Source organism: Pholcus phalangioides, unplaced genomic scaffold (genome assembly GCF_987345545.1).
Source record: "Pholcus phalangioides strain wild (caught in Gottingen) unplaced genomic scaffold, Ppha-v1.0 ptg000003l_1, whole genome shotgun sequence".
NCBI classification, from domain to species: domain Eukaryota; kingdom Metazoa; phylum Arthropoda; class Arachnida; order Araneae; family Pholcidae; genus Pholcus; species Pholcus phalangioides.
In genome coordinates, this window is record NW_028301596.1 from 7878085 (window position 1) to 7905481 (window position 27397).

The following is a 27397-nucleotide window of genomic DNA, read 5'->3' on the forward strand; positions in this document are numbered from 1 at the left end:
AGTTTCGGGAAGTGGCGACCTCTTTTACAAACAAATGTCATTGAAGAGTTTGTTATTCTAATTGTAGATTAAAAATGAATGTTATATTCATGTGAATTCGATAAAGTCGAGTGCTCTAAAAATTTCACAATATCAGTAATACAAGCTTCGTTCGATTGTGTGCGTTAAAGAGTTCTCCCATATCAATACAATGCTTCCAGTTTCGCTTATGATAAGAACACACACACACTGTCTGCACGGAAACTTGCTTATCTCTTCTCTGTTGAAGAGAGAGAAAGGGAATAGAGCAACTAAAACGATGTGTCAGTCTTCGAGTGCCAGATGTACAGTGTGATTCAAACACAGACAAAAATTTCATCGAAATGAACATTATTTGTGTATATTTTGTGTCGTTGTGTCTCCTCGTGGACGGAGTCGTTACGAGGATGTGCCCGGATTCAAAAAACTGTGAATGTCGTAAAATTGGATACTCCACGTTGATATACTGCAATTCCGTCCACTCCATGGAACCAGTCACTGACTTGTTGCGCGATCATTTCTCAACTAGAAGAGTGTCCCTATTGCAACTATCGTCCTGTAGTGTCCACAACTTGACGGACGACGCGTTCCCACCTTCTAACATATCTTCCATAAAACTCCTCTGTCCGATCAGAGAAATTGAAAATCAAACTTTCTTCCAAGTGAGGACGTTAACAAAGTTATCGTTCACGTATTTTGATATTGTGAAGATACCAGAAGCGATATCTAAGCTGAAAAGTTTGCGGAGCCTCTACTTCAAGAATCACTACATTCAGGCCCTCGACAGTGAATTGTGGGAACTGAAATCTCTTGAATCGTTGACTATCAATAATGGGCCCCTGAAGTCCGTGTCAAGTGAAGCCTTCAGATTCTCGTCGAACCTAACGGTTCTAAATTTCGCGGATAACTTACTGTCGATGCTCAACCAATCAACGTTCGATCCCTTGTCGGAGCTGAAGAGTATTGACCTAAGTGGAAACCATCTGCACGCAGTGGACGGCATATTGAGCAATATTAATCCAAAGGTAAGTTTTGGTTTTTAACTCTCGTTTTTTTTGGTGGACTTGCTTCACATTCGATTCCTAACAGCTACGCTAAGGGGTCATTCAAGTATTACGTCAGCATCGAGGGGGTATCGGATTTGCTGAATTTTGATGACGGGGGGGGGGGTGTGAAGGTTGCTTACGTCATCAACCAGCCCTTTTGAAGATATGAAATATTCTAAACTGCTGACGGGGGGGGGGGGGTCAAAAATGGCTGAAAATCTGCTTACGTAATGCTTGAATGACCCCTAAGGCATCACGCTTGCAAACCATGTATTCTAACCAAGGTCAGTCGATCCAGTCTGTTCTAAGGGCTGTCTCCACACCATCATAGTGGTTTTACTGCAGCGCTCTACCACTAATACCGAGATTAAAATACAAAATCAGATACTAATACCTTGATCAAATTACACGGCTTACGTACCCTAGGTTGATCTGGAGGATCAAAATACAAAATCAGGTACTGATACCTGGATTACAAAATACAAAATAAAATACCAATACATGCATCACAAAATACAAAATCAAATATTAATACCAGGATCAAAATACCAGCCTAATAATATAGTAACTAGTACACTTCACCCCTTCTCACTCCCGAAAATTTTAATCAGATCTCATTCCCATCAGGCCACTCTGCATCTTAGCAACCGCCCCCCCCCCTCTTCCCGTCACTGAAGCTCTCGGAGAAAATCAACTCAGACAGAATCAGCTCAACCCTTTAACTGAACTACAGCAGTGTTTCTTAACCGTATTTTGGTCCCACCCCGTTGGCGGCATAGTGGGGCGGACAGCTGAAGTTGGTTTCCTGTAGTTTTCCAACTTCGAGGTGTAATGCCAGCAGGTCATCTATTTGTAAAAAAGTCCCTCGGCACCTTCAACACGATACTTAAGTAACACAAAAAAAAAAAACAAAAAAAAACTCCATTTCAAAATATGGAAGACAGATGAAAGCACTAGTATAACTAGAAACACGCTCAATTCTGACAACATATCGTATTTTAACGCATCAGGAACGTTTTTTTTTTGTCAAAAATTAGACCCTAAATATAGGAGGAGTTTCTTATACATGGTTAGTATTACAGAGATATATCTTTTCACCTTTTTCTCCAAATTTTACGCCCAAAAAATCAGGAGGTTCCTTATACACGTTGAAATACGTTAAATACCCTACGTTGGAGCCAGGCATATACAAAACACGTTCTGACATGCACCAATTCGTTGGAAATTCCTCAGAAGAATGTTTACGATGAGCACATGAGTGGTTAAGTAGTAAAAGTGTCGCGATCTCTCATTTAAAACAGTCTATTCGCAGAGTTGAATGAAGTCGTCTACAACTTTGGGAAATTTATGCACAATGCAACAAGCAAAATAACCTGCTGAGTTGTTTGCTTCCGAAATCAGACGGCAGGTTGCAGCACTTCTTAAACTTATTATTGGCATTCCCCAGAAAGAAACTTCACGTTAAGTACACAACACCCACAAATCACATTCCGACATGCACCCCACCAATTCACTAGAGGTTATTCAGAGAAGAATTTTTACGAGGTGCATGTGCGGTACAGTAATAGCAGTTGTTGTGTTGTGTGGGTACTCGCCCCTAAAGGGTGTGCAGCAGGTAGGTCTGTTGCCCCGGCAAAGAACGAAGGGGAGAGAAGAATTCAGCTTTTAACCACTCCTTCAATATGGGTGCCCAATTACGTGCTTACCCGTATGATCAAGTACCTAATTGTGACACTGCCAGCGTCCAAAAGTTTACTTTTCGAGACGGTGTCAGAGCTTTGAAAAAGTCTCTCCGCAGAGAACAGGCAGACCTTCACACCACGATTCTCACATAACACGAAAATTCAGACATTTGCAATTCTCATTTCAAAATATGGATGAAAGTTGGCAGCTCCAGTATAACACGGAACGAGCACAACGTTTTCAACGTAAGTACATTAAGGCCACGCATAGACACACAAAACACGTTGCGTCATGTACCAATGCGTTAGAAATTCCTCAGTGGAATGTTTACGAGGCGCATGTTCGGTTAAGTAGAGGTAGTAGCGGTGTTAAAGCCGGCGCGTAAGTGGTCGAGCACCCATACTGCTTTGTAGCTCAGAGTTGAGTACCCCCCCCCCCCAGAAACAATTCATAAATATCGAAATCTGCTACATTTAGCTCTCTCGATGCCCTTGGCACAATGTAGTGTTTCCCAAACTTGTGTCACCAGCGGCTCCGTTGCCCAATTCATGGCTCAGTTGCAGCTTTCCACAATATTTTTGTAGATATTTTCACTTATAAGAGAATCCCTCCAAAGCTTAAATAGGCACACAAATCGATATCTCAAACTCGCCGCGAAGCCCCTAGGAGACACGACGCGCAATTTGAGAAACACTGGCATAATATATGACAACATACAGCTCAAAATCTTATAAAGTACTGTAGGCCTACTCTCGGGGTTGTAACTACGCTCGCGCTTTTGGTCAGCCCTGCATAATCAAGCTCAAATTCATAATCATTTTTATTTGAATATTTTTCTTCTTGTTTCCCAGATCATAAACTTGAGCGGAAATGATATATCAAATGTGACGGGCTTACTCCACGCTGGCATGGGGAAGGTGGAGAGTCTCCAACTTGGCCACAACTCCATCGCCAAGCTCGACTCTTCTTTTTTCGAAGGAACCACAGCAAACGTCAGTCTTCTAGATTTGTCGTACAATCAACTAACCACACTGGACGCCGGCCTATTCCAAAGCATAAGGAAACTGAACACGCTACAGATGAACCACAACAAGATCGGGGAACTACCTCAAGGAATCTTCCGCGACTTGGACCAGTTGACGTACATCGACGTCAAGAATAACCTCCTGCCTAGCACCACGGGCGTGTTTACCGACCTACCGGCATTGGAAACGCTCGACCTGTCTTACAACAAGCTGACGAGCCTGGGTGGTATGTTCCGCAATCTGACACAATTCAATTCCCTCAACCTAGCCGGGAACTCGCTGGCGAACGTTTCCCGCCGAGATTTCGATCCGATACCGACAGTCAGAATGTTGGACCTATCCGCGAATCTTATACAAGACTTGGAAAGCGACGTGTTCCTGTCTCTGTCGAATCTTGTCACGTTGAATATTTCTTACAACCCCTTCAAGACATTCAATTCGTCCCTGCGGCAGTTTTCGTTCCTGCAGGTTCTGTACGCGGAGTCTTGCAGTATCCAATACCTCAGCGAGTCAGACTTCAGCAACCTAACGCACTTGAATAGGGTAGTTCTCGCAAACAACAATATTAGTGATGCGAATGACGCCTTCCGCTATATGCCAGGCCTGAGGTTCATCAGCATCAACGCCAATGATCTGGAAACTCTATCAAGGGATACTTTCGCAGATGATCTGATGATTAATGAGCTCTTCCTTGGAGGTAAGTCTTGATGATAAGCCACACCGTAGTCTTATATAGATTCGTTCCAATCTGTTTGACTGACTTATTAACTCCGTTTAATACGGGACATTACAAATACTAAGCACAATGTGTAAATCTGGTCCTACCCAGAAGGTATAAAGAAAGCTGTTACGTGGATTCTCTTTAGGGGCCATTCAAGTATTACGTCTGCAGATTTTTAGCCGTTTTGCCACCCTCCCCCTTCCCGTCAGCAGCTTAGAATATTTCATATCTTCAAGAAAGGGTGGTTGATGACGTAAGCAACCTTCAACACCCCCCCCCCCGTTATCAAAAGTCAACACAAATCCGAAACCCCTCCTCTCTCCATGCTGACGTAATACTTGAAAAACCCCTTACGTACGGGCTTTTCGTAATGAATCCGGGGGATAATTGACGATTTTGAGACGTATACTTGATATCCGAGGATGATGTCACTCTCCACTATCCATACACACAAAGGTTTTTAACAGCTGGCTGATGCGAAGATATATTTTGGAAAAAGAGAGAAAATTCAACTGCCTCTGCGGAGAATCGAACCCATGTCCTTTCTCTTTCCTGGTGAACACACTAGACTACAGAGGAAACGAATATCTCAATCTTTCCTTGGAGCTTGTGTGCACTGAACGGAACCGTACACGGACGGTCGGACTTAACTCAGGCCAAAGCTCACAATTACTGACAATGCCACCAGATGGCGACTTATTCGAGGTTTATTCCCCGCGGGGGGGGTAGTTGAATTTTCTCTTTCCAAAATTTATCTTCGCGTCAGCCAGCTGTTAAAAAACTTTGTGTGTATGGATATATTCGTTATTAAAGAAAAGCCCTGACCACGTCATACTCCTAAGGCCGTGCACATATTGCGGCAACCAAGAGGTACGAGTGTGCGAGAGAAAGAGGCCACTCAAACGAGGTGCGGGAGTTAAACAAATATGTTTGTTTTCCCCTCGATCTGCTGATTGGTCCGTTTCTCCCTTTTTTTTTTCTTTTCCCTCTTCTGCGGAGGGATCATCGTCGTCACACCCTTACATTCCAGAATCCATCCACCATTTTCTCGACCCTCTTGTGCGAACACACTACACTCTTCGTCCACCCCTAGGCATTTTTAGGCCTAGCTACAATTGTTGTAACCCGTACCTCTTTGCTCTGTTATATGGTTTATTTAGATATTTAACTCTTAGTGCATTAATTTTACCGTTATCTAATTTAAATAGAGGAATGCCGTGATAAGAGGGGGAAAGGGGGTGAATAACCACCCAGGTTCTTTTATAGTTTCTGAGAATATATTATTACCAAAAATAGAAAGGAAAAGCTATCTCAACAAATCACAGGATACAGTGAATCAAGCAAGACAACATTTCAATAATTAAGAATTTAATTCTAAAAAAATGAACCGTTGGTTCTAGGGGCCCCTTTTGGAACGAATAATATGAATATTACAGAGATATTAATAATATGAATATTACAGAGGTATTAATAGCTGTACATGGACATTATCGTCAGATGACGGAGACAGCAAAAAGTGGGGGGGGGGGGGTATCCGAAAGATAGGTAAATTTTTAGTACTTTACCGAGCTGTCCCACGGAGGATGAAGACCTCAGCTCATTCTCCGGTGGAATGTGAATTGTCTCAGGAAGGCGGAAGGCAGAAGTCACTCATTGGAGCGATACGGACGTGATGGTGGCTGACAGGTCACTCATAGATGAAGAGTCGAATTTTCCATCTTCACTGGTGACACCTAGAAACTAGAGCTCGGCACTGGTTGTTGGTCCATGCTGATGTCCCGGTGGCTGGCTGATACCGTTCGTCGGGATGTGTCGCTCTTTTCAGTCGTTTATTGGTGTCTGGAACTGGAGCTCGGCATCTTGGCAGGTAGTAAGGCCACGGCCCTGTCGCTGACCCTTGGCGATACCGGCTTTCGCCACTTCCTCCCGGATGGTTGAGGGAGGGGAGTTTTTCTTTAGTCGTGGGCAGGAGGATTGTTCGGACTTACGGGGGAGTAGGTGGCGAGGGGGGCCACGCAGCTTCAGGAGAGCACGTCCTACCTCAACATCTCTCAGTCCCCAAAAAAAGGGAAGCCTCGTCTTCGTCAACTCTTCTCTCGACCTTCAACTTTCCGGCCTTCCGATTGGAGGCGGAGGGGTCACCAGATAGCCACGTCATGTCCTCTCGATGAAAGCGCGCGAAAATGGTGACTCACCCCTGGGGGGGGGGAGAAGAGGAGGAGGGACTAGGGAAGGGAGAGCAAGCAAAGTTTCATGTCGAAACACGATCATGATAGAAATCTGGAATTGGATTTCTTGATTTTATTTGCCGCTCATGAGCATGGGGGAACAGAGAAAATGTCCACAAATGAGGGATTTAACAATTTTAGATTATATAAAAAATAATACGATTTTCAGCCTCGCTGAAACACATAATTATTAATAAGAGTAAAATTAGTGACTGTGTAGTGTTTGTTTTTACGTGTGGGCCACATATGAACAGGGAGTATTTACGTGTGTGTGTGTGTGTATGAAGAATAATATTCACAAAAAATAATACCACTACCCCTTCCATTTTTCCCATTCTCCATAACATTACCCTCCCTGTATGACGAGAAAAATTCTGATGACATCAGAATTTTTCAGCGCAGCGTGCGGAGAGGGAGAAGAAGAAAAATGAAACGTGAGGGGAAAAAAAAACTTGTTGAGGTGCGAATGACTCCGGAGACGAAAGGACAACAAAGTCTACGGCAAGTCTCAGAGAACCCAACTCAGAGGACCACATAGTGAAAAGCGCTTGTTTCCCTCCTTATAAAGGCCTTTCTACTCTTGGTTAGACATGAACGACAGAACAACACGTACACAGCACAAACAAGTACAGGTCCCTGGGAATGTAAATGAGACAGATCATGAGGTGTGAAGAAACCCGTGCAGGCAGTTGGAGTGAGGGTGCTGGGTAAAGACAGGGGGGGTGGTGGGGACAACACATTGTAGACAAAAAGAAAGCTATTATAGGCCTGACCCTTATCTCACCCCCACCCCCTGCACTGAAACAACCTGAACAGCTCTCTATCACTGTGGTTACTGCCCTCCCGGGGAGCAGCTTCACTTCGCTCATGGCAAATCCCATTAACAGTTGTTGGCAAGGAGAAAATAGGACAATGCTTGTCATCCACTGATACTGGAAGGAAGGGAAAAGTCCTTTCCCCTTCTCCAGAAAAACAATATAGTCGCTGGTAGAACATAATCTCGCCATCAACAAAAACACAAGTATAAGTGGCCAAACAAAAACAAAAAAAAAAATTATTGTACAAAATTGAAATTATCCCTGGGCCTAAGGTTATAGTGCCCCTGTACAAAATGACTATTCGAGTCGCCTTGTGAACCAGTATTCGGGTGTCGTTCACCCCTCTCTTCTCTACTAACCACTACTGGTGGTGACTTGACTTTTACCAACCTGTCCACATGGACTTTATAGGTCCTATTGGGTTGGTTCACTAGTCTAATCTCAAAATTAACTGGTCCCAATTTCTTCGTAATAGTGTATGGACCCTTGTTAGGGTGTGCTAATTTCCGATGAACCCCTCTATTGAGGTTTGGTTGATTACAATACACAGTATCACCGACCTGTAGGTTCTTGGAAATTGCCACCTTTTCTCTAGTCCTTTCTTGTCGTTCTGCTGCCTTGAGCAGGTTGGACTCGACTATTTTGTGTGCTTGTCGTAATCGGTGTGTGAGGTCCCGGGCATAATCTACTGTGGCTGCGTAAGACCTTTGTGTCTGAGAGGTCAACAGTTGTGAGGGCAAGTTGAGGTCTCGACCATACATCAAGAAAGCTGGGGTCTCGCCAGTAGTTGTATGCACACTAGTTCTGTGAGCCAATAAGGCAAAATCCACATAACGACACCAGTCGTCTGGTGAATCTTTTGCCAAATGACTCAGAGAACTAATGATAGTACCATTCAGTCTTTCTGTCACCCCGTCAGTGGCTGGATGATAGGCTGAGGTGTTCAGTTTCTTGATACCAAGCTTCTGATACACCTGTTGCATGGTTTCGGACAAAAAGTTAGTTCCCCGGTCTGTCAAAAGGGACTCTGGTACCCCATGGGTGCAAACAAACTTTTCCAAGACCGATGCAACAGTGTCAGATTTTATATCTGGGACTGCATATGCCTCGGGATACCTCGTGAAGTAGTCAGTGATTACCAATAAATATTTGTTACCCGCAGAGGAAATGGGAAGGGGCCCCACAGCGTCCATGGCAACCAGTTGTAAGGGTCTGTTAGTGATGGGCATCCTCTGTAATGGTGCCAATTTGTTTTTTAGAAAACCCCTCTTCCCAAGACAGGAATGACAATTTTCAATGAACCTTTTAATTTGTGTGTACATCCCTGGCCAATAAAAGAATGTCTTTATTCTGGCTAAGGTGCGGGTCAGACCTGGATGGGCAGTACATAGAGTCGAGTGATTCAGAGCTATCACCTCCTCTGTCAAAACAGCTGGTACTACTAACTTGTCTATTTTTTGTAGCCTCCCCTTGGGCTTCCTCAGGGTCGCATACAGGCAGTCATCACGTGTGAAGAATAGCATTTTCTTAGGTAGGGGCACCCTGTCCTCGTTTAAACACTGCCTAATTTTGGTGCACTGGACATCATCTTCTTGAAGATTCTGGATTCTGATTTTCAGGGCTGGGTCAACTGAGGTTTGCACCTGTTCGACTGTGTTGACCCCCCTTGACATGAAATCTGCAGGTTTGTTGGATGCTCCAGGGCAATGGATAATGGTATATTGGTACGGGGACAGAGTCATTATCCATCTCGCTATCCTGGAGGTGGGGTCTCTTAGCTTGAGCACTTTGGAAAGTGACGCCTGATCACAGTAGATAGTGAAGGGGCGTCCCAGCAAATAATATTTAAAATAAGTGGTGGCCCAGACCACTCCCAAGGCTTCTTTTTCCACAACGCTGTAGTTTATCTCAGCGCCCTTAAGCTTCTTGCTCGCATATGCCACCGGGTGGAAATGACCCTCATCATCCTTTTGGGATAAAACAGCCCCTAGGGCAAACTTTGAGGCGTCAGTGAATAGGAAAAATTGTTTTTCAAAATCTGGGAGTTTAAGGACTGGCTCTTTGAGCAAAGTGTCCTTAAGGGTATCAAATGAAGTTTGGGCTGCGTCATTCCACCCAAAGGGGACGGACTCTTTGGTCAACTGTGTGAGGGGAAGGGCAATGGTGGCATAGTCTTTAACAAATCGTCTACAGAAGCCTGTTAGCCCGAGAAATTGCCGGACATGTTTTCTGGTGGTTGGGGTTTGGAAGGCTTGGACCACCTTCAAATTATTGTGATCAGGGGCCACATTCCCTGAAGAAATTCTGAACCCCAGATAGGTTATTTCTTTTTGAGCAAAGACACACTTTGAAGGCTTAAGCCTGAGGTTGTGGATTGAGAGACGATCAAAGACCATTTTGAGACGAACTAGGTGTTCCTCGAATGTCTTTGAAGCAACCACAAGGTCATCGAGGTAAGTGGCTATCTGAAAGGGGGACAAATTGGCGAGGACCACTTGCATAAGGCGTTGGAAAGTGGCTGGGGCATTTCTTAGCCCAAATGGCATTCTTTTCCATTGAAAGTGACCCTGGTGGGTGGTGAAACCACACTTGTGCTGGTCCTCGGGATGTATGTAGCACTGAAAATAGCCACTGGTCATATCCATGCATGAGAAATATTGAGCGCCAGCCAAATTATCGACCATTTCGGTGATGAGAGGCAAGGGGAAACTGTCTGGGACACATTTCTCATTCAATTTTCTGAAGTCTGTCACCAGCCTGTACGAGCCATCGCTCTTCTTAACCAGGAGGACTGGTGCAGAATAAGGGCTGTCACTCGGCTCTATGATGTCCGCATCTAGGAGTTCTTGAATTTGCTTATCCAGTTCCTCTCGAAGATGATAGGGGACCCTATAGGGCTTCTGCCTAATAGGCCTATCATCCTGGAGGGGAATCCTGTGAAATAGGGTGGTGGTCCCTGGTAGGTCACCAACTGAATAAGCAAACAGATTGGGGTATTGTTGCAACAGGTCTAACATTTGTTGACGTTGATGTTCTTCCAAATGATCCAACTTTAAGGTGCCTCCCCAAGCGTCCATGTTCTCAACCACATCCAAATCCTTGGGAAGAACTTCGGTTGTGTTAACTATGTGTTCCCCCTCTAGGCTTTGTATGGGTTCAATGTATGCCAACTTAGTGTTTTTGTTTATAGTCAAGGGGTTGTCCAAAAAATTAGCCACCTTGACAAGAATTTCATTATTGGGAAGGACCTGGTTAAGAGATTGTGACAACAAAATGGATAGTCTTAATTAGTCATTCCTTGACACCAACACAGAGGTCCCAACCTGTAAGGTGTTATGTGAAATTTTCAATTTTACAAATTTCTCTGACATAGGTGGAACTGTCACTTTTTGAGGAAGAAATGCAAATAATTTGTGTTGTTTACTTCGTGTACAAGTGTTAACGAGGGACTCTTGGGATGTTAACTCAAAGGGGAGTGTGCCAAAGGGTCCCACGATGCATTTATCCTTCGGGAAAACATTGATGTTGTTTTGGCTCAAGAGATCGAAGCCCAAAAGAACTTGGTAGTGTGTGGAAATGTTCTTGGGCACTACAAAAAAGGTGACGGGGAGGGCAGTGTCATGTATTTGTATGTCAAGTGTCACCGTTTCTGAAATGGGCATAGAGCCAGGTGTGACGCCCTTGATTTGTATGTTGGTATGTTCAATAGTGTGTGGAATGTGTTTGAGAATGTTTTTGTGTATTATGTTTATTGATGCACCTGTGTCTATTAAGGCTCTAAATGTATGTGTGTGTATCAGTACCTTGACTACTGGGAGCTGGTAAGACATGTTTCTGGGTTCAATTAAGGGGACGATAACAGTGGTAGCCATGGGTGACGTAGGATCCCTTAATCCCTGCTCACCGGCCAGTTCTGGTTTCCCTGGTTGGGCATTCCTGACCTGAATGGGTTGTTTATGCCTCCCGCCTGGGCATTTTCTAGTGGAGGGCCTCTCCGTTCCATCATCTGCTGGCGTTGACGACAATTCTTCATGAGGTGCCCTTGTCTCGAGCAGAACCAACATCTTTGGTTTGACCTGCCTTGGTTAGGCCTGTCAAACTCCCTTTTGGGTCGTGTCGTCGACTGATGTGTGAGTTGGGCTGACAGGTCCCTAAGCAAGGAGGTCAACTCCTGAATTTGGCATTGTTGGGCCCTCAGTTGGTCCTCTAAGTGAGAGGGTTGGGCCACTGCTACTTCAGCCATGGGGTTTTGTGAAGCCACGACTTCCTCGGCCAGTTTGGCCTGTCGGAGGGCTTCCTCCATGGTCTTGGGATCTTGTGGAAGAACCATGGGTTTCAGAGTCGCTGCAAGCCCCTCCAGGAAAGCCTGTAGGGCGATTTGTTTCCTAGTGGCTTCCCCTGTTGTAGTCACCAAAATGTTCTTAGGGTATGATTTGTATGATATAGCCTCTACTCTAGCTGAGAAGTCTCTTGCTGACTCAGTTGGTCGTTGATAGGCGGTCAGCAACCGCCGCATGTATTCGGTAGGGTTTTCAGGTACCCTGTACCTGTCCAGGAGGGCTGACTTGATGTCGGTGTAAGACCGAAGTCCCCTTTCCAATAGGTTTTCCCTTAAATAAGAGGCTGCAGAATCTGTCAGCTTCAATTTTACGACCAAGGCCTGGTCCATATCTGACCAATTATTATGATCACCCAAATTCTCAATATGGAAAAAAAATTGTGTGATGTCTCCCTCCCCATTAAAAGTTGGGATACACCCCAAACAACTAGTGACACTCGCTCCTCGGGAGCCATCTGGTATCACAAAGGACACCTCAGGGTCCTGTTGTCCTCGCCTACGGGCCATTCTTTTGCTCAACAAAAATGTTACACACAAAAAGCATCCAAAAGAAAAACGAAAAAGATAAACAAACAGGCAATCAAGGAGAAAATGTTTTTCATAGGGAAACACTCATGAGGGTGGAGTTGCGGCAAAAGTCCATTGTTGTGAGGAGAAACAAGAGCGGTCCCCCAAAAAGTCAAAATCATACATATGTGCATCAAAGTGAAAGTAAATGTATTGGTCCCCCAAAATGTGTGTATTTAAAAACTATATATATATACATATACACCCTACTTGAATGACTCACTGTATCAATATGCCATATGTTGAGCTCAAAAGGGCAAACCAAAAAAAAATTTGAATTCTCAAAATTTATGAAATTTTACTTTTACTGCCAGTGAAGCTGGCACTGGTCACGGACACCAGTTGTTATATGGTTTATTTAGATATTTAACTCTTAGTGCATTAATTTTACCGTTATCTAATTTAAATAGAGGAATGCCGTGATAAGAGGGGGAAAGGGGGTGAATAACCACCCAGGTTCTTTTATAGTTTCTGAGAATATATTATTACCAAAAATAGAAAGGAAAAGCTATCTCAACAAATCACAGGATACAGTGAATCAAGCAAGACAACATTTCAATAATTAAGAATTTAATTCTAAAAAAATGAACCGTTGGTTCTAGGGGCCCCTTTTGGAACGAATAATATGAATATTACAGAGATATTAATAATATGAATATTACAGAGGTATTAATAGCTGTACATGGACATTATCGTCAGATGACGGAGACAGCAAAAAGTGGGGGGGGGGGGTATCCGAAAGATAGGTAAATTTTTAGTACTTTACCGAGCTGTCCCACGGAGGATGAAGACCTCAGCTCATTCTCCGGTGGAATGTGAATTGTCTCAGGAAGGCGGAAGGCAGAAGTCACTCATTGGAGCGATACGGACGTGATGGTGGCTGACAGGTCACTCATAGATGAAGAGTCGAATTTTCCATCTTCACTGGTGACACCTAGAAACTAGAGCTCGGCACTGGTTGTTGGTCCATGCTGATGTCCCGGTGGCTGGCTGATACCGTTCGTCGGGATGTGTCGCTCTTTTCAGTCGTTTATTGGTGTCTGGAACTGGAGCTCGGCATCTTGGCAGGTAGTAAGGCCACGGCCCTGTCGCTGACCCTTGGCGATACCGGCTTTCGCCACTTCCTCCCGGATGGTTGAGGGAGGGGAGTTTTTCTTTAGTCGTGGGCAGGAGGATTGTTCGGACTTACGGGGGAGTAGGTGGCGAGGGGGGCCACGCAGCTTCAGGAGAGCACGTCCTACCTCAACATCTCTCAGTCCCCAAAAAAAGGGAAGCCTCGTCTTCGTCAACTCTTCTCTCGACCTTCAACTTTCCGGCCTTCCGATTGGAGGCGGAGGGGTCACCAGATAGCCACGTCATGTCCTCTCGATGAAAGCGCGCGAAAATGGTGACTCACCCCTGGGGGGGGGAGAAGAGGAGGAGGGACTAGGGAAGGGAGAGCAAGCAAAGTTTCATGTCGAAACACGATCATGATAGAAATCTGGAATTGGATTTCTTGATTTTATTTGCCGCTCATGAGCATGGGGGAACAGAGAAAATGTCCACAAATGAGGGATTTAACAATTTTAGATTATATAAAAAATAATACGATTTTCAGCCTCGCTGAAACACATAATTATTAATAAGAGTAAAATTAGTGACTGTGTAGTGTTTGTTTTTACGTGTGGGCCACATATGAACAGGGAGTATTTACGTGTGTGTGTGTGTGTATGAAGAATAATATTCACAAAAAATAATACCACTACCCCTTCCATTTTTCCCATTCTCCATAACAGCTCCATGAGCGCAGCCTGCCGATTCAATTCATTATATAGTCTTGATTCCATCTTGATTTCTTTCGAAAATATCAAACAAATTACAGTTAAAAAAATTAATTCCGCAATTTAAATGCGTACGAGTTGGCAGTTTCAGGCAACGGAAAATGTGCATTCGGCACAAATAAAAGCCGAATAGGTTCGCCGAACAACAGGGCATCACGTGACGTCTCGTCTCAACTCCACCACATAATACTCCACCAATAATCAACTCCACCACACTTAATGTGATCACATCGGAACTCGGGGTTTCTGATAACAATAACCAAATGACAACTATATCCGAAAAAAGTACCGTTTGAAATTCTAGTGACCATACACCCCTTTCTGTTGAACGGGACTTATGGTAAAGAGGTATTGGTAAAAGTGTTCAAATCCATTTTAAAACGGGATTCTCCCCATCTCCCACCTTGAGCTCAATTTCTACATTTTTATTGTCCAGCCATTGTGAGGCATAACAATGGAACTTTCTAATGTATATCACGATATTCATTAATTACATTTTATTTACGACATTACGATATGTTTTTAAATATACTGGGTGATTGTAATTAAAGTTTTCGGGTACACTGAGTAGTTTTCAGGGGCGTAGCCAGAAATTTCGTTCGGGGGGGGGGCGACCAAAGTGACAGAACAATAGATTTGGCCATCTTTTTCCCTTTTTTCGGTCATTTTCTCACATTTCAGGGGGGGGCCAGACCCCCAAGTCCCCCCCTCCCCGGCTACGCCCTTGGTAGTTTTACTAAGAAACTACTCATCTGAATACAGCCAAATTTTCAGGATATCTTAATGACATCATGGGAGAGAGAGAGATTTATGAAATAAAAATAATAGTTCCATTTTTGACCAGCAGGTGAATAAGTGGCGCTTTTTTTTATTGCATTATACATTTTCCCATGGTCCATATAGATTATATACCAAATTTCAATGGAATACGTCCTCCAGAACAGGTGCTACGTAAGTCTGAGCAGTTTCAGTATACTGACACTACTTAGAACTAACTATGTAGCGCCCGTCAGTAAACTGACACTACTTTAACCTATGTAGCGTCCGTTCTGGAGGACGTATTTCATTGAAATTTGGTATATATATACGCTATATGAACCATAAAAAATGCAAAACGCAGTAAAGAAAGCGCCAGCTATTCACCTGCCGGTCAAAAATGGAACTATTTTTTTTATTTCATAAATCTCTTTCCCATGATCTCATTAAGATGTCCGGAAAATTTGGCTGTATTCAGATGAGAAATTTTTGAGGAAAAAACTACTCAGCGTACAGGAACTTTAATTATATAATCACTCTGTACAATACGGTTCATAAATACGTTGAGAAATATCTCTGAAAAAATTTTTTTGAATCTGGTCAACTGAAAGAAACTGATCAAGAACTGAAGGAAAGGACTTTTTTTCATACATACCTTCATACATTTGCTTTCACTGCAGCAGTGGTCCCCAGTTGGGGTATCCGGATCCACAGGGGTCCACGGCCTTTTTACTGAGGGGTCCACGACCCAATAGTAGAATTATAAAAAAAAACATATTAAAGCTTAGGCAAGTAGCCTTAACCAACACTACCTATAGAACTCCTCCATACGAAGCTTGTGACGTCAATGAAGAAGGCCATTTCTCCTATTACCATTGGATATACTGCAAAAAAAAGGTAAAGATATCACATGCGTCGGCCTGCTATATCCAATGGCAATAGGTGAAATGGCCTTTTTCCGTGACGTCACGAGCTTCGTGCGGAGGTCTTGTTCTATAGGTTGTGTTGCCTTTTAACGCAATTGTCAAAACACTACACACTACAAGACATAGCTTGGCTGATTTTTCCATCGCCAATTGGCGGTGGCCCCAATAACTGATTAGTACCGTCTGAATAAATGTACTCGAACCATCTGCATATGTATTCGACCCCGATTTATGTGTTTATTATGAATGAATGTATAGCATTAACATAAAATACAAAGCATATCTTTCCAGATAATCCCTGGTCATGTGATTGTCGATTGCTGTGGCTGGTCGAATGGATGTCGAAGAGTGGATCGACGGTACTTCGAGATAAACCGTACTGCGCTTCACCTCAAAGACTCCAAGGTATAATGCTACCGGATCTGCGGCTTTCGAACATCACCGTGTGGCTGGAAGATTGCCCGGACTCGTGTAGGTGTGAATGCGCCCTAGACCAAGTCGGATACCGGTTCTACGTCCGCGTGAACTGTTCCGACGAAAATCTGTCTGAAATACCAGCCAACATCACCGGGAAACTCGGCGAGCTGCTGATGAACAGAAACCGCATGAACAGCACGCAGTCCCTGGATCGATTGGCGGGATCGACGGAACTGAAACTTCTCGATCTCAGCGAAAACGCCATCGTGGATGCCAACTCTTCGTCGTGGCCGCCGGCTCTGGAAGTGCTGCTGCTGTCAAAGAACAGACTCCAGCGGATAAATTTCGAAGCGTTCGATTCGATGAACCTGACGGAACTCACGCTCGGCGATAACCCTTGGAAGTGCGATTGCGAGGCTGAAGCTTTTAGAAAATGGCTGCTGGAGAACAAAACTCTCGTGAGTAGGTTTCCGATTCACTGCTTTATCGCCCTCTATAAGGTCTGGACTCACATTTCCGCCCCTGGCCAGGACCGTAGCTCGGTCTTCAGTTGGCCGTGATTTGGCCCGTTCCCCTTGAGACCACTCTTTCCTGTGTCTTGCCCGTGTCGTTACCGTATGCTGGCTGCTTGCTTAACCGAGCTGTGTCATCGGCTTCAAGATTTTAATGCAGCCAATTCAGTGTAATCAAAATATTCGGCAAATTCAGCGATAGCGATTTGGCTATAAGTGAATTCATAATAGTAATTATATTCTAAATCTATCTATATGTAAAATGTATTGTCTGTCTATGTGTGTGTGCGCGTGTTCTCAATACAAATTTATATTCGGACTGATTACTAATTTTCTTCGTATGCATCTAACGCTTTCCATGAAATTACGCCCCGCCATTCCGCCTGCCCTGACCGTGTGAATGACCAAGTGAGTGGCTGAGTGACCAAGTGAATGCCTGAGTGTCCAATTCAAGGGGTAAGTGACCGCAAGGGTGAACGAGTGGGTGGGTGACTGTATGTAACCGTATGAGAGACCGAGTGAGGTCACTCATACAACCACTCACTTGGTCACCCTGATGTGGCCATTCTTTTGATCACTAATACGGTCACTCACTCATACAATCAACTGCATACTCACTTGGTTGCTCATGTGGTCATTCATACAGTTAGTCGCACACTCACTTTCTCACTTTTACAGTCAATCGCACACTCACTTGGTCAGTCATACAGTCAATGGCACACTCACTCATACGGTCAATCGCCCACTCACTTTGTCACTCATACAGTCAATCGCACATTCACTTTGTTACTCATACGGTCAATCGCACACTCACTTTGTTACTCATACTGTCAATCGCACTCTCACTTGGACACTCATACAGTCAATCGCACACTCACTTTGTTACTCATGCGGTCAATCGCACTCTCACTTGGACACTCATACAGTCAATCGCACACTCACTCATACAGTCAATCGCACACTCACTCATACAGTCTATCGCACACTCACTCATACAGTCTATCGCACACTCACTCATACAGTCTATCGCACACTCATACAGTCTATCGCACACTCACACGGTCAATCGCACACTCACTCATACAGTCAATCGCACACTCACTCATACAGTCAATCGCGCACTCACTTTGTTACTCATACGGTCAATCGCACACTCACTTTGTTACTCATACGGTCAATCGCACACTCACTTTGTTACTCATACGGTCAATCGCACACTCACTTTGTTACTCATACGGCCAATCGCACACTCACTTTGTCACTCATACGGTCAATCGCACACTCACTTGGTCACTCATACAGTCGATCGCACACTCACTCATATAGTCAATTGCACACTCACTCATATAGTCCATTGCACACTCACTTTATCACTCATACAGTCTCTCGCCCATTTATATGGTCACTCATACGGCCTATCACCCAATCACTTGGTCACCCACACAGTCGGCCACTTAGTTTGCCACTCATGCAGTTAGGGCAGGCGAAATATCCGGGGCGAAGTGAATTTTAAACTAATGTGACAGAAACTTCGTTTCCGAAAAACTAATGAAAAATTAAGAATGGGTGGATTAAAAATACATAATTTAAATAAATTATTCCAGTACCAAAATAAAAATTCAGAATTAATGAAATTCTAGAACATCGATGAAAGCGACAAATGAAATAGGAACAATTCCGCATTTGATGAAAGCTGAGAAGCAAACAAAAAACATATATGCAAGTGCTTTTCATATAAGAAAAGCTGTTCGCCGACACACACAGCACCGTCACTGTCAAAATATAAACTAAACTATATTCGCTGGCGTCTTGGACCAGCACCTCCTAGGGATACAAGGCCTCCGCAATCTGCTTGTGACGTCAGTAAGTAGTCCATTTTCCCTCAGAATATTCGAGGGGGAAAAAATTCCATGCTTGTGCCAGTATCATCGTTGTGAGGAAAAGAAATGATCGGGCTCGGAATTGGCGATTTCTATGACCTACATCCAATCACTACGCGGTATTTGTGAGCCAATCAGGAAGATTCTGCGCCAATATAAAAGGAAACGAAATAGGATACTGTGTTTCAAAATGTGGCAAACTTGCTAGGTAGTCTGAATGACGTTTATGGCAACCCGTGCGGAGGCCTTTTATCTCTAGTAGGTGCTGCTCCGACTCGTTGCAGTAACGCCGCTTGGCCATGATGCGCAGATGTGAGTGAACAGCTGCATTGTGCTTAGTATTTTGCAATTCATTCACTTACACTCGGCTCACACATAGTGCGGTAAGGTGTGCCCAGACCTATATTCGAACTGTCCGTAGGGATAATAATCGATATCCAGTTCGAACCCGGCCCCTATCATGGTCAATTTCGGGTCCTCGCAAAGCGTGTCCGTCAATATGACCACTCTACCACCACAGTGGCATTCCTCTACGCTGTAGGAGCTACGACGCATACTTTGAGAATCACTCATACCCCGCACTAAATTTTTTCTGTATTCAAATAGGTACCAGACATAGGCAATGTTCGTTGCGGTGACTATGGAGAGAATCACGGAGTCTCGGGAAAGATGATAACATCGTTGACGAATCAGGATCTGTGTCCGGAAAGTGATTATGATCTATACTTTATAATCGGAGCCAGCATTTTTGGTAATTGCATTACACCAATCAATATACCCGTTACGGTAAATGTGATAAATCCGGTTATTATGCGTAATCGCCTACCATTTTGGTAAGTTTATAAATTCCTTAAATTTATCACTTTTATTTATGACCGACGATTATGCATAACACCCAAGAGTCGTGGGTAAACATGATAAATCGTGATCAATTCATCGCATTTTCCGGTTGTTATGCATAATCACCACTTGGTATTGGTAAATCTGTTGAATTGATGATCCCATTGCCTTGATGAGATTAATTATCATTTAAATGACCGTACTTGTGACCCAGAGTCTGAACTGAATATAATAATCTCTGATTTAAGGAATTTTTCCCAACATACCTAACTCCTATTTGATGAATTCTGAAATCGGATCTCGATATAACGAACTCTTATTCAACGAATTTTCGGAGTGCGATCGTAAAATTCGTTGAATAAAAGTTCGTTATATCGAGATCCGATTTCATTTGACGAACTTCACCATCGTAACCAAATATTACGTGTCATTTTATCAAAATAACTATTTTTAACAATTTAACAATTTTTCCGACATCCATCAAATTTACTAATTACAAGGGAACATATATTTTCTGAAATGAATATTCTCGGGAAGAAAAGCCATCTTGTCTCCGCAGGGACCAATTACACTTCGGTATTATGCATAATATCCTGTAAAAGTGATAATTTTTTTATTGTCTGGAGGGCTCAGAAAACCCAATTCAGTGTATGTCAATTAACATTAAAAATGAGATAAAAGGATCTTTTTAGTCCGATGTCAATGTAAGTGGTGCTATTCACTGTTGCTATATAAAAATAGCAACTTGAATGTTTTTGGCAACTTAAAGTTTTAACAATAAAGAGATACTTGCAAAACGAAAGTCATTTTCAGTAAATTGACTTATACTGATTGGTTTCCGAGCCCTTTATTTACAGACGATGCTTGGGAATCGTGCATAATCACTGGTAAAAAAAAGTGATAAATTTATCAAACTTTCCGAAAATACGCATAATAATCAGTTATTATGAACAATAATCGATTTATCATATCTACCGTAGTATATCGATCATTGACACTTGTCTTTCTCATATATTTTGCGTTCCATTTTCTACTTTCTCCTATTCCAAAATTTATTGTTATAAGTTCATAACAACAACATATTATCACTGTTCTTATCTAAAGGTGTTATGCTGCTAATATCAGTCAGTTGTTGTCTGATAGCGTGCTGTTGCTGCCACAGGGTGTGCTTCACGATCAGGGCATGGCTTTACACTCGCGGGGTCGCTATCCAGAAGCGTTATCACGAAGATTCTGATGGGAAAGAATACGACGTCCTGTTGTCCTACGCGAGCGCCGACAGCCATTTGGCGTGCAATGTCATTGCTCCAAGTAAGTGCTACATTTCTGGTTTATGTTAGTTATACTACTAGAATGTATGAACCGTATTGAAATCAATAATAAATCAGATATAAAATTCATAATCGATTTAATGCTTAATTTAAATCGTTCGATTTCCACAGCATTACTGCCAATAATACCAATACCACGGCCAATACGCAACTGATTTTATACTTAGATTATGATTTTATAGTTGTTATGATTGCGATGTATATTTTGTAATGTATGTTTTTTTTTTATTAATAAATTGCCAGAGGTATCTAATCCGTGAGGACAATGAGCCGATATTGCCATATGGCGATGTAGCCTGGGTATCTTTCGGTTGGACGGTAGTGAATTGCTGTACGGTCATATGACCAGATTTAGTGTACGGTGAAGTAGTATTTAAAGTAGGAGATATATATATGGGACAATAACATTAAGGAAATACACACAATTCATGGTTATAAGGTGTGATTTTTGCAGAAACCTGTCACACATTTACTGTACATTTTTGATTGTTCATTGGTAGTCTCTTAACATGTTTGCCGGTTCCATTCCTTTCATACCTTTTTTTCAATAACAGCAATGCACTGGTAGAATCTCTATAACCGTGTTCACCACCACGAAAAATCAGAATCATTTGAAGGACAATCGCCGGCATCACCAATTCCTACATCGCAGTCCGAGTCATACTCTCTTGGTGCGCTTCCGAAGTAGGTAGGCTTTCTACATGTCCAGCAGGCCAAATTGTTGGGGAGATGTTCGGATAGGTTTATATATTCCTCTACTCCTTTTTATATATTCTTTGCCGAATAGGTGGTATCACACTGAATTAGCAGTCTGTTGAATGATTCGTGAATTCTCCCCAAATCATGGGCACTGAAAAAAAAAAGCATTGTGTGAATGACCTTTACCATTGATCCAATTTCATATGTTACTAACACAAGTGTTGCAAACAATACTCGATTTCCATGATTTATCTTGTTCGATTCGACATCCAAACTAACGGTGATATGCAGTTTCAATCAGTGGCGTAACCAACTCGCTTGGTAACCAACCCCCTCCCTCCCGTGCATACGACAATGCACACCTGTCAAGACACACACACAGCGCTCTCTCTCTATATATATATACACTGCTCAAAACAATTAGGGGAGCAAGCAAAAAAGTGAAGAAAACTGTGCGAGACAGCCACGTATTGGCATACAATGGATAGTACAAGTGTATCAATGCGCAATACAGAAAAAAGACGTAAAAAAATTGGAATTAAGCTTTAATTCTTTGAAAATATGGAAAGATGATTTAGGGCAACAATTTGGTTACATGTAAACGATAAAAAAAAAGTACTGTTTAGACATGATGCATGAGTTTTAATAGGGCGTGTGGTCTCCTCGAGCAGCTAAGACTGCTGCACACCTGTTTGCCATGGATGCGATGAGGTTATCGATCAGACTTTGGGGAATACTGTACCACTCCTCAAGAAGTGCAATCTGGAAGTCTCGGACAGTAACAGGCGGCCCTGGTCGCGCAGCAATGCGTCGTCCGATTGGACTCAGGTCAGGAGAGCATGCTGGCCATTCCATACGCTGTATTGTTTCAGCTTCAAGCATGTTCTCCACCAGACGAGCTCTATGCGGTCGGGCATTATCATCCTGGAAAACAAAGGAATCTCCAATGGCTCCAGCGTAAGGGATGACATGAGGTCGCAGTATCTCGTCTGCATACCTTCGGGCCGTCAAAGTGCCATTCCGAATGATATGCAGGTCCGTACGTCCGCCTATGCTGATTCCACCCCATGCCATCCAACCAGCTCGTCTGTATTGTGACCTTTCACGAACGAATGCGGGGTTATTTCGAGTGCCTCTGTCGCTAAATACCAGAACACGTCGGATGTCACACTCCAGACTGAATCGGGACTCGTCTGTAAACAGCACTTGGCTCCAATAATGTTGCTCCCAATCTCGATGTTCAGCAGCCCATCTTCTTCGGGCCGCACGGTGGCGTGGGGTCAACGGAATGCAGACCATTGGCCTACGTGCATAGAGCCCTCCCTCATGAAGCCGATTACGTACTGTTTGGCTGGACACCCTTCGTCCTGTTGCCAAAATCAACCGTCTTTGCAGCTGCATAGCATTCTCTGTTCTGTTTCGACGGGCTGTTAACCGTACATACCGGTCATCAGTTGCTGTAGTGGCGCGTGGCCGACCTTGCTCTGGTGGACGTCTAACATTTCCTGTTTCTTGGAATCGATTCCACAGCCTTGCAACAACACTTCTGGCCACTCCAACAGCGTCCGCGACACTACGTTGTGTTTTCCCGGATTCCAGTCTGCCTATAACACGCCATGCCATGGATTCCGGTAAATCACGTTGTTGAGACATCCTCAAGTCACCTTGTCTCAAAAAAAAAATACTGCGCAATCGAATTTCACAGTTACGGCAGTAAAACAGACGTTTCTGCAACATCCCGACCGATTTCTGCCCTTATCTCCTTTTTCTGGTTTTTGACGTCATGAACTTTGATTTGCATATGAAGTTTTCTTCTTCCGTTTCCTGCTAGGCTTTAAATTATGGATGATTCATTTTATGTTACTTATCGGTATACATCTTTGCGTAATTTTGTTAAAACCATGTGCTCCCCTAATTGTTTTGAGCAGTGTATATGCATGTATGCATTTCTCCTTTCTTCTCTCATCTATTACTAGTCTAGTCTAGTGTGTGTGAGAGAGAGAGAGAGACACTGCATTTTCCTTTCTATTCCATTTACTGCATTACACTGCTTCTACAATGCTATAATTCATACTTTTAAAATGAAAACTAGTGCTAATTATCAGTTTTGTCTGTCATTTTCGTTTTTACTGGCATCCAATCCATACTAATTGACTATTTTTTGTTCCATTTACAATTTTGTTTGTCCCATTCATTTATTTTTTATCGGTCCGCAAATTATTTCTGTTTATTTATATTTCCCCCGGTCTGCAAGTTATTCCCTCTCCCCACCCCCCACCCCCATGTACAGTATTTGTTTGTTGTCAATCCTCTAATTATTTCTCCCATTTCTCTCGGTCCGAAACTGTAAAAACGTTGAAAAACACTGTACTAATAGCCACTACAGACATCATAACAAGACCCAAGAATTTGACAAATCGTACGTATATGCGGTTCGCACCAAAATTCGTGCGGTGAACTCGGAATTTTATACCAAAGATCATTTTAATTTGTGTACGCAAAACTGAAGCAATTGGCCCCTCTTTCAAGTAAAGAAACTTCGACACAACTCAACTTACAAAAACTCAACTGGAAGATAAGTAATTCGGTTTGGATATCTACACTTCTTGTTGATAAGCGCCACCTATAGGAAAAATTTTACATTATTTTGTAGCTAAAAATCGTGATGAATTTTTGTACACAAGTGGCATACCATACTATTTATTCGGATTTTTATGAATTTCGTCCATCCTGCAGTCCTTGCAATAGATGCGAGCCGATATCCCCGTTAAAAAGTCTCACCACAGAGAGCAGCAAGCCCCCTACGAACGGTACAAATATTCAATCACTACACTTCACTTCTGAAACATAGATGGCAGCAGTGAAAAATCAGGCACAACACTAAATACGCACTCAGACTAGGGTTACTAACCGCCCTCATTTTTGATGACCTCCTACGTTTCGGAAAATTCGCCCTTTTGTCCTCTTTTCAGGTTTCCGGAATTATTTTCCTTTCTTCTGGGGGAAAAAATTCCCCCCACTTTGAAACCTGAGTTGAGTTCGGTTTGAAAGACAAAAGAAAGTCCTTGTATATAATAGGATGAATAACTTTTGTTTTTTTCTCATCTCTATGTTACGTGGTAAATGTGATAAATTCGGTTATTTTACATAACAAACCGGTTATTATGCATAATCACCGAGCATTTTGAATAAGTTTGATGAATTTCCCTAAATTTATCACTTTTATTGGTGATAAATGCGCAATATCGAAGCGTCGTTGGTAAATTTTCATAAATTTCCCTAAATTTATCACTTTTACCGCCCATTACGCATGATACCCAAGCTTCGCGTCGTGTGGTAAACAGATAAAGCCGATAAATTTCAAGTATTTATCAAATTTAACAATTGGTCATTATGCATAATTTCCGGTAAACGTGATAATTTTTTTTTACTATTTACCAACGACGCTTGGGCATATTATGCCTATTGATCGGTAAAAGTGATAAATTTATCAAGCTTACCAAGACGATAGGTGAGTATGCATATTAACCGGTTATTATGTATAATAACAAATTTATCGCTTTTTTACCTTAACATATGCTATACATTTGCAGCCCTGAGATCAGAGAGCCCGTCATTCTCTGTGTGTGATCCGCATGCAGAAGAAAACTTCGACCCAGTAGAGTCCGTCCGGTTGACAAGGAGGATCGTCGCCATACTCTCACCGTAAGTATTTCCACCACTTATATAATTCCAGCATGTGAAGATGATTTCATTCTCCGCTATTCCTGCGAAGATTTTAACAACTGACTGATACGAAGATGAATTCCGGAAATTTCCCTGTTGGGAGCGTTAGATCCGACTGACCATGTATGGTCCCGATCAGTGCGAGTCTCTTTCACTCCTTAGGCGGGTCGTCCACTAAGAGCGACTTGAAGCTCTAAACCAGTCGCGCGCGGTTGTCCGTATTCACAAGATCCCATTGCACGGGAAATAAGAAAACGTCATCCACTGCAAACTCTCTTGAGCGAACGACATCAGCAAACGATCGGGGAATCGCGATGACTCCGCTTGGATTGGGAATATACGCGTCTTGTATTATATACGCGTGTACAGTTACGGTGGTTTTCTTTCTCTCTCTCTTTCCGTAGGTCTCCCTCTCCATACAGACGAGTCTCTTTCACTCCTTGCCCGCGTGAGCATGAAAGCTCAAAATTTGATAAGGGACCATTCAAGTATTACGTAAGCAGATTTTCGGCAATTTTTGACCCCCCCCCCCGTCAGCAGCTTAGAATATTTCATATCATCAAAAAGGGATGGTTAATGACGTAAGCAACCTTCAAACCCCCCCCCCCCCGTCATCAAAAGTCAGCAAATCCGAACCCCCCCCCCCACCCCTCGATGCTGACGTAATACTTGAATGACCCCCCCTAATTGCCGTTTACGGGTTGTGGTGGGAAGTAGTAATCGATTAAATTAGCAATCAATTAAATATCCTACGCGGCTGAGTAAGTGGCGATTTGGCGTGCTAGTCAAGCGCCACATTAGTAGAGAGATTCTGAACTATTCATATTTTTGTCTGGAGTTTGAACGACGGCGACTAATTCAACGCCTGAGCTTGTATTTTTTTAAGAAATGATCCCTGATGCAACCCCCTAATAAAATCTCTCTTGATAGAAATGCGGATAAGGGGCCATTAAAGTATTACGTAAGCAGATTTTCAGCCATTTTTGACCCCCCGCCCCCTCCCCGTCAGCAAAATTTCGTCAGTAGCTTAGAATATTTCATATCATCAAAAAGGGGTGGTTGATGACGTAAACAACCTTAAAACCCCCTTCCCCTTGTCATTAAGTCAGCAAATCCGAAACCTCCTCCCCGGGGAAGGTTGTCTGAAAGGTTGAAGACTTCCATGTATACATGGGGAAGAACCGCATACCCGTAAAAAAATAAACAATTTATTTTCAAGCCTGGGACTATGATCTTGGCCCCCACATGCTGGAATCTTTTGCGAGGCCCCTTCTGCAGTTAAATTATTGAGTGAAAAAGCAAAAAATGATAAGAACTGTCCCGGGCCCCAGGGCTAGAGCTCTGTAACCCCCCCCCCTTGTGGGGGCCATGACTGTGATAATAACAACTCTGATCTGCTCAATTCCTCCAAATAATACGTTAATTTGACTTACCTCAAGGGTATTTAGCAGTCACTCATCAGGGCTCACACATTCCCTCATTGCAGTGTCTCTATAATGTATGTCAGGATTAATCAGTCTCGTAATTAATTCCAGGTCTGTCTCTTCCCTAATTCGGCAGAATGAGAGGAATTTACAATCTCATACTCGTAATTCTGTGGCCGTAACGAATAGTCTGCAAATAAACGTTCTTTTCAATGTATGGATGTGCAGTGCCCTCTTAAAATAGTATATGAAAAGAAAAGGTTCACACACTATAAAATATGCTGGTATTTTCTTCTCCTTCCAGAGAATACCTTGAAGACGTTGCATGCATGACAATGTTTCGTACATCCTATAACTTGCTCCGAGAAGCAGAAATCACCAACGGTATCATCATCGTCAGTTATGGTACTCTGCCATCCATAAAAAGCCTTGACGACACAGTGAGGAGTGTCTTCAAATCTCAACCTCATCTCATTTGGGGCGAAAAACTGTTCTGGGAGAAACTTTATTATCTTCTACCGAGTCCGATGCATCAAACAGTTTCTAATCAACCTGAGGATCAAAAGCAACTCATAGTGAACAGCTAATTAAAAATTATCACCGTCTATTTTTACTTCAAAT

The 27397-nt window shown here is 43.0% G+C and overlaps 1 protein-coding gene across 1 annotated transcript; it reads left to right on the plus strand.

The window, feature by feature from the left end:
• LOC149087988 (toll-like receptor Tollo) lies at positions 1–27397 on the plus strand. The gene is made up of 7 exons (XM_089243424.1): positions 1–1043; positions 3599–4469; positions 16239–16822; positions 19363–19507; positions 20701–20907; positions 25220–25331; positions 27081–27397. Exons 1-7 carry the CDS (start codon positions 363–365, stop codon positions 27361–27363), a joined length of 2883 nt encoding a protein of 960 aa, XP_089099550.1. The 5' UTR covers positions 1–362; the 3' UTR covers positions 27364–27397.

Coding starts and splice junctions, on each gene's coding strand:
- LOC149087988 (XM_089243424.1), top strand. CDS start 363: ATGAACATTATTTGTGTATATTTTGTGTCGTTGTGTCTCCTCGTGGAC. Junction 1,044..3,598: donor TGAGCAATATTAATCCAAAG/GTAAGTTTTGGT, acceptor CTTGTTTCCCAG/ATCATAAACTTGAGCGGAAA. Junction 20,908..25,219: donor GTGCAATGTCATTGCTCCAA/GTAAGTGCTACA, acceptor ATACATTTGCAG/CCCTGAGATCAGAGAGCCCG.